This window comes from Somniosus microcephalus, chromosome 2 (genome assembly GCF_052327205.1).
Source record: "Somniosus microcephalus isolate GS21.2 chromosome 2, FLI_Smic_1.0, whole genome shotgun sequence".
Classification (NCBI taxonomy): Eukaryota; Metazoa; Chordata; class Chondrichthyes; order Squaliformes; family Somniosidae; genus Somniosus; species Somniosus microcephalus.
The window spans coordinates 227457495-227471646 of NC_140988.1; the positions used below are offsets into that span (position 1 = coordinate 227457495).

Below are 14152 nucleotides of genomic sequence, written 5' to 3' on the forward strand. Positions count from 1 at the left end.
TTGGCACTAATCCCCTTCCCGCCTTGGGCAGGCGGATCCCAATGCGGGTCGGGTACCCGCCTCCTTTGAAACTGGCATGGAGGCGGGTTGAGGGCGGGATGGGTTCGTGCCTCCCGATTTCGGGATCTAAACCCCCCCACACGCTTCCAATCCCGCCTCCACGGCCCAATGAAAATCCTGCCCAATGGCTTTGGTCTGCCCAGTGCTTAGCTGGAGGAAATTAACACCTTATCCAAGAATTGATGTTGGACAAATAGTCTGATAACACAGGGGTCTGACAAAATGGGGTGTGGAAGAGTCAAGAGAGGTGGTGGAGAGGTAGAGCTGGGAGTAATCAGCATACATGCAAAAGCTGACCCCAGGTTTGCAAATGATGGCGCTAAGGGGCAGCATTTAGATGAGACAAAGGGGGCAAGGATAGATTCTTGAGGGACTCTAGATAACTGTGTGGAGGGAGGGAGTAGGAGAAGCCATTGCTGGAGATGCTCTCATTATGATTGGATGGTAAGAATGGAAAGAAGTGAGGACAACTCCAACAAGCTGAACCATGGAGGAGGATGGTGTGGTTGACCGTGCCAAAGGCTGCAAAGAGGTCGAGTAGGATGTGCAGAGATAATGCACTGTCACAGGGAAGGAGAATGTCATTTGTGACTTTGGTTAGGGCCACTTTGGTACAGTGGTGGGGTGAAAACTTGATTGAGGAGATGCAAACAAGGAGTTGTGGGAAAGATGGGCATGGAGTTGAAGGGCAACAACAATCAAGGACTTTGGACAGGAGAGGGAGATTAGATATGGGCTGGTAGTTTACAAAGACTGAGGAGTCGAGGTGGTTTTTTTTGAGGAGATGAGTGATGATGGCGGTTTTGAAATGGAAGAAGACAGAAACTGATAAGAATATCTGCAATGTCAGCTAGCATGGGGGACCAGGAAGGGAAGCCAAAGGCTAGTCATTTGGGAGTTTGAATGTTCAGTTGTAAGTGACTTGGAGGAGAGATTTTTATCGGGAAGGATGCAGAAGGAAATGATGTGGTGAGGGATACAAGGAAGCAGTCGGAGATGGCCTTGTCAGTGACTGAGTCATTGGGAATGGTGATGCTAAAGAAATGCACTCAGTACAGCATTTTATATATTAGTTTGCATTAGTTACAACAACTTGCAATTATATAGCACCTTCAATGTAGTAAAACATCCCAGGGCGTTTCTTCTTCTTCTTAGGCAGTCCCTCGGAACCGAGGATGACTTGCTTCCACATTAAAAATTAGTTCGCAGATGATTGATGAGTCCAATGCGGGACCTACAGTCTCTGTCACAGGTGGGGCAGACGGTGGTTGAAGGGGCGGGTGGGTGGCGTGCTTGGGTTGACGTGCGCTCCTTGCGTTGCCTGCGCTTGGCTTCCGCTTGCTCCCGGCGAAGAGACTCGATGTGTTCGGTGCCTTCCCAGATGCTTCTCCTCCACTTTGTGCGGTCTTGGAGGAGGCTTTGAGGGTGTCCTTGAAGCATTTCCTCTGCCCACCTGGGTCTTTCTTGCCGTGCCGGAGCTCCGAGTAGAGCGCTTGTTTTGGGAGTCTCGTATCGGGCATGCGGACAATGTGACCCGTCCATCGGAGTTGATCGAGCGTGGTCAAAGCTTCGATGCTGGGGATGTTGGCCTGAGCGAGAACACTGACGTTGGTGCGCCTATCCTGCCAATGGATTTGCAGGATCTTGCGGAGGCAGCGTTGGTGGTATCTCTCCAGTGCTTTGAGGTACCTGCTGTACATGGTCCATGTCTCTGAGGCATACAGCAGGGCGGGTATCACTGCTGCTCTGTAGACCATGAGCTTAGTGCCGGGTTTGAGGTCCTGCTCTTCAAACACTCTCTTCCTCAGGCAACTGAAGGCTGCACTGGCACACTGAAGGCGGTGTTGGACTTCGTCATCGAAGTCTGTCCTTGTTAACAGTAGGCCCCCGAGGTATGGAAAGTGGTCCACGTTGACAAAGGCCTTGTCATGCATTTTGATAATCGGGGGGCAGTACTGTGTGGTGGGGGCAGGTTGGTAGAGGATCTTTGTCTTATGGATGTTTAGTGTAAGGCCCATGCTCTCGTATGCTTCGGTGAAGGTGTTGATGATGGTTTGGAGTTCGCCCTCCAAGTGAGCGCAGACCCAAGTGTCGTCGGCATACTGTAATTCGACGACAGAGGATGGGACGACCTTGGATCTGGACTGGAGGCGACAGAGGTTGAACAGTTTCCCGTTTGTTCTGTAAATTAGCTCCACTCCAGTGGGGAGCTTACTGAGGGTGAGATGGAGCATTGCAGCAAGGAAGATCGAGAAGAGCGTTGGTGCGATGACACAGCCTTGCTTGACCCCAGTTCGTAGGTGAATTGGGTCTGTGGTGGAACCATTGGTCAGGATCATGGCTTCCATGTCGTCGTGAAGCAGGCGGAGGATGGTGACAAACTTTTGAGGGCAGCTGAATTTGAGGAGACTCCATAATCCCTCACGGTTGACAGTGTCGAAGGCCTTTGGGAGATCAAAGAAGGCCATGTACAGTGGTTGGTGCTGTTCCCTGCATTTCTCTTGTAATTGACGTACGGTGAAGATCATGTCCATTGTGCCCCTTAGTGGGTGGAATTCGTATTGCGGCTCTGGGAGGAGCTCTTTGGACACTGAGAGAAGGCGATTGAGGAGGATTCTTGCGATGACTTTCCCTGTGGCAGACAGCGGGGAAACTCCTTTGTAATTACCGCAATCGGACTTGTCACCTTGTGGTAAACCACTGTTACCGTTCACAACCGTTCACTATTGTTACACTGTTGTTATCACTGTTTACACTGTTGTTATCGCTACACAAGGTTACCTCTTGCCACGCACGCTGTTATACCTAGGCATACCTCAGCTGACTCCGCCCATGGCTCCGCCTGCTTGCCCAGGTATAAAGGTGACCGCTTGGCTAGTATTCTTCCTTGTTGGAACCGATCACCCACGAGGGTGGGCTCTGTTATTTAGCCAATAAAAACCTGTAGTTACTACCTTAACTCGTCGCTTTTCATGGACTGAATTGATAGGTATATCACACCTTTCTTGAAGATGGTCACAATTACGGCATCTCTGAGATCCCCTGGCATGTTCTCCTCCTTCCAGATAAAAGAAATTAGTTCATGAATTCGCACCAGTAGTGCTTCTCCGCCATGCTTTAGTGCCTCTCCGCCATGCTTTAGTGCCTCGGCGGGGATTCCATCTGCTCCTGAGGCCTTGTTGTTCTTCAGTTGTCAGATGGCCTTTTCAACCTCATGCCGGGCTGGGGTTGTGCTGAGATGGTGGCGGGTAGCATGCTGCGGGATGGAGTTGAGGACACTCGTGTCGAAGACAGAGTCTCGGTTAAGGAGATCTTCGAAGTGCTCCTTCCAGCGGGCACTGACTGCCTCTCTGTCCTTGATGAGGACATCTTTCACCCTTTAAAATGAAGTTTGGGACCTGGAACGTCAGGACCCTCATGGACAACCCAAACAGCGACAGACCGGAACGCCGTACTGCTATCGTTGCCCGGAAGCTCAGATGTTTCGACATAGACATCGCCGCCCTAAGTGAGACCCGGCGAGCAGGAGAAGGCCAGCTCAAGGAGCAAGGTGGTGGCTACACCTTCTTCTGGAAAGGCAAACCTGAAGAAGAACGCCGCCTCCATGGGGTAGGCTTCGCCATGAAAAATGAACTAGTTGGGCGTCTCAGAGACTCTCCTAGCAGTATAAATGAGCGCCTCATAACTCTTTGGCTCACCCTAGCCTGGAACCAGTGTGCTACGGTCATCAGTGCATATGCCCCAACACTGGAAGCCACAGACGAGACCAAAGAGGAATTCTACTCAGCCTCGAACAATCCCTGTCCCGAGTCCCAACAGGCGACAAGCTGATCCTCCTTGGCGACTTTAACGCCAGAGTTGAAAAGGACACAGACCTCTGGGGATGTGTGATCAGCAGAGAGCGGGTAGGGAAAGCCAATTTCAACGGTACCCTCCTCCTGTCAAAATGCTTAGAACATGGCCTTGTCATAACCAACATCTTGTTCCGTCAGAGAGACAAGTACAAGGCTTCATGGCAGCACCCTCGCTCCAGGCACTGGCATCTGCTGGACTACGTCGTCGTCCGAGTGAGGGACCGCAAGGATGTCCGCATCACCCGCGCCATGACAGGAGCTGACAACTGCTGGACAGACCACCGCCTAATCCGTTCTGTCATCTCCATCAATGTAGCCCCAAAACAGCGGCGGCAACAGAAACAATGCCGCGGAAAAATCAACGCTGGAGCACTCAAAAACCCCGCTAAGAAGGCCCTATTCAGCCTGCGCCTCACAAACAACCTGACGACTCCCAGTGATGCAGAGACACATGGTGTCCACAGCGTCTGGTCTGCACTCAAGGCCACCATAATCAGCACCTGTGAAGAGACGCTCGGTCACTCGACCAGGAAACACCAAGACTGGTTCGACGAGAATGACCAGGAGATCCAGGAGCTAATAAGCCACAAGCACAAGGCATTCCTGATCTGGAAACAGCAACAGAACTCGAGAGCAAGAAAGCAGCTCTACAGACGCCTGAAGGCCGAAGTCCAACAAAAAACTCACGACCGAAAAAACAGATGGTGGGTGGAGGAAGCGTAGGAAATCCAGCAGCTAGCCGACAACCACGATGTGCGTGGATTCTTTAGCGCAGTCAAGACCACCTATGACCCAAGCACCCAAGGCCCTTCCCCACTGCGGACCAAGAACGGAGAGGTACTCATCAAACAACTCACAGCAGCGTTATCAAACAAGATTTGACACTGAACCACATAAGGAGATATTAGGTCAGGTGACCAAAAGCCTGAGAGGTAGAGTGGCAGAGAGGTTTAGGGAGGGAACTGCAGAGCTTAGGGCCTTGGCAGCTGAATGCACATTCACCAAAGGTGGAGTGAAGAAAATCAGGGATGCACAAAAGGCCAGAAGTGAAGGAATGCAGAGATCACGAAGGCTTGTAGGGGTAGAGGAGTTCACAGAGATGGGGAGGGGCAAGGCTATGGAGGGACTTGAAAACAAGGATGAGAATTTTTTAATCAAGGCATTGCCTGACCAGGAGCCAATGTAAGTCAGCGAGCACAGGGGTGATGGGTGAACAGGACTTGGTGCAAGTTAGGATACAGGCAGTGAGCACAGGGGTGATAGGTGAACAGGACTTGGTGCGAGTTAGGATACAGGCAGTGAGCACAGGGGTGATGGGTGAACGGGACTTGGTGCAAGTTAGGATACAGGCAGTGAGCACAGGGGCGATGGGTGAACGGGACTTGGTGCGAGTTAGGATACAGGCAGCAGAGTTTTGGATGAGCTCAAATTTACAGAGGGTGTAATGTGGGAGGCCGGCCAGGAGAGCGTTGGAATAGTCGAGTCTTGAGGTAACAAAGACATAGAGGAGGGTTTCAGCAGCGAATGAGCTGAGGTGCGGAGTTGGGCGATGTCACAGAGGTGGAAGTAGGCGGTCTTGGTGATGGAGCGAATATGGGGTCGGAAGCTCATCTCAGGGTCAAATAGGGCACCAAGGTTAGAGCCTGCTAGCCACAAAGCAGGGTTCAATTAAGGTAAAGGGAAGGTCATATGTTAGGAGAAAGCAGAAGGGCCTAGAAATTCAGTAGGCTTTGCGCCCAGTTTTCGCCCAAAGAGGGCTTTTGCGCCACTTGCTGAGCTTTCACCAATATTCAGCGCTGCGGTAATGGCGGCGTTAGCCAGTAGCGCTGCGCCGCCACCGATGACATCATCGGTGTGCGCAGTGCCCCGCTACTGCCCCGCTACCGGCCCGACCGCCATATTTAGTTGCGGCCGCCTCTTCCGCAGCGGCCGCAAACAGCGATCAGAAAATGGGGCCGTCCTGTAGCCTTAGTGGGGCGCTTTAAGGTGGAGGTGCGGCCGGCCGCTTTTTCGGCAGCCGCCTGCCAGCACCTCCTTCCCCGGCCTCCTCCACCCTCCCCCCCCGCGGCATTGCCGGCTGCTTTCCGCGAACCCGGCACTTCTCCGTGGTGCCGGGCTCATTTGCTGGCACTATCCAGCGGCGATCTCCCCGTTGCAGGCACCTCCCCCTTAAGAGAAGGAGAAGGCCTGCAGTACCGCAGCCTGCCGCTCCGCAGCGGGTGGCGCAGCGGCGCCTAGAGCGCTGAAATTCAGTTTCAGCGCCCCAAGCGGGGGCGGGCACACCTTGGAATAGCGCCCGGTTCAGACTTGGGGCGCAAAAAACGAATATCTGACGGGCGCAACTAGCTCCGCGCTCAGCGCTAACTTTTGGGCGCACGCCAGCTGGCGGGCCCAAAGTGAATTTCTAGGCCAAGGCCTTTAAAATGGTACTTGAAGGTTCTTTGGAGCATTGAAGAACTCCCGCAAACGTTGACTATGATGCAGCGCATCCTGGAGCTAGGAGGGTCATCGGGGAGATGAAACAGGATTGCATTTTTCCCAACAGCGTGTAATCACACAAAACTTATCCTAAATCATCTATCCATTGGCTAAACTTCATCACCAATTATAGTCAACGGTTTCCTCTAGTTTAGTGCTAGTGACTGACCAGTCCAATGTTCTCTAACAGACCCCATGAGCGTATCCTCAGGGTCTGTTAGAGAACACTACACTGAATTAGTGTCTGACCCAAAAGCGTGCAGTAAGGACCATCTGCATGCACCTTCACTTACTTCAAGCAGCATCTTAAATGATAATAATAGTGTTCTGACTTATTTAGTGCAAAATCTAAAATGCTGTTGCTTGGGAACAGTTAAGGAGGCATCAGACATGGAAAGAGTTACAGTGCAGTTCTGGAGGAGGCATCTGGCAGAGTTTGGAGAAGAGGAAGCAAGTAACTATGACAGCATGAATCCCCAATTTAAGGTTTGGATTTAGAGTATTTGAACCCAGGCACATGCCATTATGTTTATATCTGTTTTTCAAATATGAAATTGATATTGATCTAACTACAATTGAATAAAGCCAATAAAATGTTGAACTACATAGCCAAAACAGTAAAATATTAAACAGTAGAAATCGTGACCAAACTGTACAGTGCTGGTAAGACCACCTCTTGAATACGATGTACAATTCTGATCGCCAAAAAAAAAGAAAAAAGAAATGCATCTATAAAGTACCATTCAGTACATCCCAAAGCACTTTACCTTTGAAGTGTAGTCACTGTTGTAATGTAGGAAAACGTGGCAGCCAATTTTGCAGAGTATGATCCCAAAAACAGCAATGTGATAAATGACCATTGTGTTTTTAATGATGTTGGTTGAGGGATAAATATCGGCCAGGACACCAGGGAGAACTCCCCTGATCTTCTTAGAGTAGAGCCATCGGAACTTTCACATCCACCTGAAAGGGCAGATAGGGTAATGTATTGTCCGAAAGACAGTGCCTCCAACAGTACAGTACTGAGGTAGTCTAGGTTATGTGCTCAAGTCTCTGGAGTGGGACTTGAACTCACAACCTTTTGACTTGGAGGCGAGAATGTTATCATTGAGTCAAGGCTGACGCAGAGAGACATTCAAGCAGTGGAGGCAGCACAGAGAAGAACCATGAGGGTAAACGACTAGTGTCAAAGGTCTGAGTTGTGAGAATAGACTGGAGGAACTTGGGCTTTTCATGCTGGAAGGGAGGCATCTGAGAGGTGATTTTATACATTAGTAGGTAAAGGTAATTAAGGGAATGGAAAATATAAATCTGGAATATAGCTTTACATTAAATTGCAATAATCAGACAAGTGGGCACAGTTTCAAACTACTAAAGGGTACATTTAGGAGTGATATCAGGAAGTTCTTCATCACACGGAGTGATCAACACTTGAAATAGACTTCAAGATAGAGCTGTGGAGGTGAAAACTCTAGAATGTTTTAAAAAACAATTGGATGCTGAAATGGGGTAGGAAATGTTAGAATCTTTCTGGATACCTGAATTAAGACAGGCCAAATTACCTTCCTCATCTATAAATATCTTGTGAATAGGCATCACAACTCCCTCAATAGGGGAGCGGTAGCATAGTGGTTATGTTACTGGACTAGTAATCCAGAGGCCTGGACACATGATCTGGGAACATGAGTTCTAAATCCCACTATGGCAGCTGAAGAATTTAAATTCAGTTAATTAAATAAATCTGGAATAAAAAGCTAGTATTAGTAACAGTGACTGTGAAACTACCAGATTGTCATAAAAACCCATCTAATGTTCTTTAGGGAAGAAAATTTGCTGTCTGGCCTATGTGTGACTCCAGACCCACAGCAATGTGGTTGACTCTGAAATAGCCTATCAAGCCACTTAGTTGTACCAAACTGCTACAGACTGCAGTGGTTCAAGAAGGTGGCTCATCACCACCTTCTCAAGGGCAATTAGGGATGGGCAATAAATGCTGGCCTTGCCAGCGATGCCCACATCCCAGGAATGAATAAACAAAAAAGTTGAATCACATGAGAAACTCCAGTTCATGACCCTACATAAACAATAACCATTTATAGAAATGGAAATCATTCTTATAGCAGTTTCCAGAGCAGACTCTTATGTTGAAGATATATTGACACTTGATTCTGGCATCATGTGAAAATGACATTTTTTGATTTAAATTTTTTTTTTAAGCTCTTCCCCTTGGAGTTTGCTTTTGCAAAACAGACAAGACTATAAGTGATTGGTTTCTGCTTTCTTCTTGGCTTCTGGGATTTCTTTATTATAAATGGAAATACAACAAGAACCTATCACAGTAACAGCCTCTTACTGTCACATGACTCTAAAAGATGATTTGACTCATGGGTGTAATTTTCCGAGTCTACACTGTTGGTGGCCAGCCTTCCCCCTGGTAGTGACATTTGAGCGTGCACTGCCCTATGATGTCTCAATCATTAAGATAACATTTCCAATTTGCGCCTCCATGCTGTCAATGCAGATTCATAAAGTTATCCCTAGAGTGTTAGAAAGTCTTGTTGTCTTCTTGACCACAGATCGCAATGCACAGATCTTGGACCAGTGACTTCAAACATTTGCATCAATGCACGGAACAATCAGGAAGAATTCCTGGCAGTACGTTGTGAGTTAATGTAAGTTGGGTATGATTTCAGTGAGGTATATGCATGCCCAGAAAAAAACCCATCCAAGACAATAGAAAGCAAACAAAGAAATCATCTTGACAGCACATAGCACTGTCCAAGCTCGGATCCATATCTGATTACATCCATGTGGCTTCAACAAATGAAAGCACTGACAGCCCACTGAAAACAGCCAGCAGGTCAGATCAAAGAAAGCAACAAAATTCTACACTCTTCAGATTATCTGTTACACAAGTTGCATACTTAAAATTATTCAAAGCAACAATTACCAAATTTCTGAACAGAAGGAGTGATCAGAAGCTTTTCTTAAGCCAAGATTGCAATATTTTACTGCCACTTTACAGATCCCATTTTGATAAATGTTCACTCTATTTAAATAATTTAGTATAATAGCTTTAAATTAGTACATTCATCACACAGTGCATAAACTTTCTTTATGTTCAAGATGATTATAAACTACTCAAGTCTATTGTTAATCACTACCATTTTATTCCATTCTATTTAGCCATTTTATTACACTGAAATGACTGCATTTTATTTTCAACTACATGAGACACATACCATCACCATTTTTAGAGTCCCATCCATTCACTACTTCAGGGGTTTATAGTTAAGCAAATAACAAACCTTCATTCACCTATGGTCGCTACATTTTGACACTAAAATCAACAGGACATCATGCATGTAAACAGCATTGAAATATTATTCAGACTGAACCTCTTGTAACTTTTATTCAGAAGTGGGGCTGGCTAACATATTAAGGTAAGAAAGCTTAGATACTAGGATTATGTTGAAATCACAAACAATTTGACAACCATGCCATTGCATGTTTATTTTCTTTATTTCTGTTTTATACTTTTGTTATAAAAATTATAGTGGCTCCATCTCAAGACAGGTAAAGTCTTTTTAAGATTTTGGCCAGGAATTTTAACAATGCATAGAGAATGATTCAATTTTCAGAAGCAGAGATCAGTATAGGGAACTGGTGGCTTTCAAAACATAATTAATTTGTGGCATCCAATGACACAACTCCCGTGTCCTTCTGGTGCTTAGAAATTGTATTATTCATCATACATTAAGAAGATACTCTATTTCACTATTCTAAAATAATATTCCTGTAAACTACACATTTACATCTCAGGACATGAAAATTTCAGACCTCCCAGGTCAGATACTGTGTTTTTTCATTCATGATGTTGCAAAGTTACACATCGTTACCACCTGTTCTCCTTACTGGTCTATGCAGTCTGCTCTCTGAGATACACTAGCAGGCATTTTTCAGCAATGAAAACACTGCGAATCAAGAGAGAAATACCTTATATATAACATTATACAACATACCAGATGGGTAGGGATGCAATACAGATGTGTATAGGCGGGCAGACATTAATGGATTTATTACTTGTGCACATATCAGCTCAGAACCAACACAGGAGTTCACTTTGTTTACCCCGGCCATCCAGTATTCCACCTATTTATAGGTTTTGGTGCCTCATTATGGGGCTTGAATAACTAAAACTGATTTCACTGCAGACCCACCAAGTCAGCACCACAGTAACTACAGGCTCAAAACTTCCAGTAAGTCTGCATGTTACTTTCCTAGATTGAACACGTTAGCCATTATATAATCTTGGATAGGAATTCCCCAGTATTGTCTTGTCCACACAAAACAATAGCATTTGAGCCATCATTAACCAGGATTTATGGACCCTTGGACATTCAAACACATTTCTAAACATTAGAACTAAAACAATTAATTAACTGTCATTTTGTTTACTAACACAACCTTAGTTAATACGTTCCATGATTATAACGTGTTGTATACATACCGCAATACTGGAAAAAGTGCATCAGGGACATCTAAATGCCCCATGTTCTCACACACACACATATTATACATGTACAATCACCGACAAATATTGAACACGCCTTACCTACAAATGCCAAGAGGATTACTAGCACACAGATGAAAGCGCAGACACATGGAATAAGTATTAACAGCAGGAGGCGGAGGTGCTTGACTGATCCCAGTTTCTGAGGACATGCATCCCCCATGTTGCCTTCATCTGTCCCCAACACCTGCTCCAGTTAGAAAGAAGAAAGGCATTAGTACATTTACCAGCCCGGAAAGCTACAATGGGCAGCAAGCTTAGAAAAACGGTAAAGTACTACAGATATTTCGGCGATTTAGAAATAACTACAATTTTTCAGTGATCCACACTTGTAGGACAATTTTCCAGTTAAGTAAACAATATATAAACAGATTAGGTTTTAATGATCTGAACTGACAACTGACTAATTAAAATATACTGAACTAGAAAACCCGCGCCGATATCCTGTGTACTGTTCAACGTCTGCACCATAAAATCCAGTCATTCATGTTTGGAGATCAGAATGTGGCGATGTTCACGGTGTTGATAAATACTGGATGCAGTGGCCAGTTTCTAATCCTATCATGTACTATTCCAGCGGTATGGCTCTGCGCTAAGGTCCCTCTGCCTTCCGCTGCCCCTCTCCTTGGTTGCCGGTACCGCAGCCCATCCACTCCAGCAACTTCTCCAGGCGCGATTCCCTCGATAGTTAAACCGGTCACATTAAAGCTAAGAAAGCTCTTCAAACAAACAAGACATTGAACTGCTAATGACCTACACGAAGGTAGGATCTGATTAAGCAATACAGGGGCATGGTTTGTGTTTCAACCCCAATGAAAATAATCTGCTGCTCCTCAATTCCCAAGTAGGACTCTCACTCCCCGCCAGCCGCCAGTGCACCGTCAAGTTGGAGCTCCCGCAGGGTCCTAATGCCACGGGCAAACTATCCAATTCTCACAGTAAACTATCCAACTCCATTGTAAGTCGAAAGGGACCCTGTTTAAGAAATTAAACCTGGTTTCGCCATTAAAAAGAAAGTCACTTTCTCTCCAAATTTTGTATACCAAATTGTGTGACCCCGATTACATTTGTATCTTTTAACATTTACCCACAGAGATTACAAATTTAATCATGATAAATATTTATATCTTTACGGTGCACATTTTAAAGGCACATTTACCGTTTACCGTTGTCACTCTCTTGATCAGGAACAATGTAGAATACGGCACTGATGCCTTGAGGAAACCTGTCATTAATTCTCCATGTCCCATTTCTGGCTGCCTATTTTTAAGCCGGTATTTTTTGTCTTCAGAGTTTCCACTATAGCAGCATAATGTCAGGAATTTGAAATATCATAGCACAAATTGCGTTATTTTTAGCCAAGCGTCTATTTGAGTAACGAGGGACGGATCATGGGGCAGATCTTTTACAGTCATGCCATGGCACAACCGGCCCGCAGGAGAAGCCAAGTGGGACACCACATCGCCAAGAGAGCAGCTTTCAGGGGCAGGTGTAGCACCAGCCCGCCCCCAACAACATACAACTCTGGGAGAGTGCAACATTTAGCGCCACTGGTCCATTGGAGTGTTTAATTTACAGACTAGAAGCCGGGACAGAAAATACAGCCACTTTGGTACAAAAAAAATCTTAAAACAGTTTATTTCAAACTTAGATTGAAGAAACAATTCTGGTTGAAACGGTTTTCTTCGGCCAATGAGTGCACGGGACCGGAATGTTGCTGGTTGAATATACAGTGGAGAGGGGCATCAGAGAAGCTGCTAATTCATGCTTTTGAAGTCACCTGTGCTTGATGTAGAAACAGAACTAAAATTACAGTTTAAAGAGGGGAAGTTTACACAGCAATAAAGACAACCCGGGCAAATTAGGATTTCAGAGAAACAAAATTAAAATATCACATCAGGTCTGGTCTTAAGCCGCAAACTTTTAATGAGACTCAAATGGTCACAGTGCAAGTTCCATTATGGATGCCAGCTTTAAATATTTTACAAAACACTGTTTCCAACCATACAGAACACAAGATAATGTAAGTATTTTGTTATTATAAATACAAGTTGTGTTCATTACATTTCATTTCATTGTCTGAAGCAAATTCAAACACACAGACTAAACAAATAAAGCCGAGCTATTCATCTTTGAGATACCATTTCGGTCAACTTACATTCATTTGAACGAGCATAGCGCACAAGAGTAGTCGATGTTGGTCTGAAGAGTAATGCAAACCTGCAGCACCACCTGCAACAGGACTGGACAATTCCAAACCACAGGAACCCGCTCATTTACAATGAGCCGCGTTATCTTCCGCAAGAAACGCGGACAAACTAACTTTTAGTTTATCTATTAACGATTTTCTGGATCCGATGTATTTACACGAAAACATCTAAAGTTATAATTTAGTGTCTACATTTGTAACTTAATTTAACACTTAAGTTTCAGCAAATGATTTCTTTTACACTATACCCAATTTGCCCTTAATCTCAGCTGCAGTTCCTTTACAATCTCAGTATTTGGTAAATTTACGCCTCCCGACCAAGAAAAGCTAAGGCTGCTGGCACAATTCACCTTATTTCAACAAACAACAAACCATTACAACGCAACTAAAGAAAGTTAAGCCGTTTCGTTCTCTGCCAACTCAACAAGCCTACTAATTTCAAGTTACTGTTGAATTGCGGTGGAACAACTGGTATTTTTTGGAAAATAAAACAGATATACAAAAAAACTGTTCTCTCATGAGGCAAAGCAGCATGTAACTGTTGGTGGCGCTTGCTGTGCCCCTCGGCTTGCCCCTTACCCTGGTAGTGCTGACTTGCTGGTACTGCTCCTCAGGCTTGAGAGGAGCGCATTGTTGCGCTGACAGCATTGCAAGATTGGCTGTATCCAGCGATCACCGTTTCACTCTCCTCATTAGACTGCTTGAGAAGTCCTACTTGTACTCGATTTCAATAGGCTCACGCTGAGCTCACAATACTCGGCATTTCGGGACGTAAAAAATAAACCACTCCCGCAACACTGCATTGACAGCGCCTTAAAGCAACACTGCACGGGAATAGGCTGAACAGTAGTCAATGTAATCCAGGTACACTTAAGAGTTAACACGTCTGTGATAGAAACTTGAAATGTCATTCGCAATTAAATTTAGTTACATTTTTTCAATGGTTTACTCTAACAAATTGCAAAAGACAAAGTAACA

At 45.5% G+C, this 14152-nt stretch overlaps 1 protein-coding gene across 3 annotated transcripts in view; it reads right to left on the reverse strand.

The window, feature by feature from the left end:
- The window catches only part of corin (corin, serine peptidase), a 302839-nt gene extending 288969 nt beyond the window's left edge, over window positions 1-13870 (reverse strand). For 2 of the 3 annotated variants that reach the window (XM_085969754.1, XM_085969736.1), the window contains exons 1-2: window positions 13754-13870; window positions 11008-11152 (exon numbers count right to left, since the gene is read on the reverse strand). In XM_085969754.1, coding sequence (XP_085825880.1) covers window positions 11008-11152; window positions 13754-13822 — 214 coding nt within the window. In that variant the 5' untranslated portion in view covers window positions 13823-13870. Of the gene's footprint in view, window positions 1-11007; window positions 11153-11388; window positions 11854-13753 lie in introns of those variants that run through there. The other variant, XM_085969744.1, reaches the window with a different exon arrangement.
- Window positions 13871-14152: the final 282 nt, after the last annotated feature.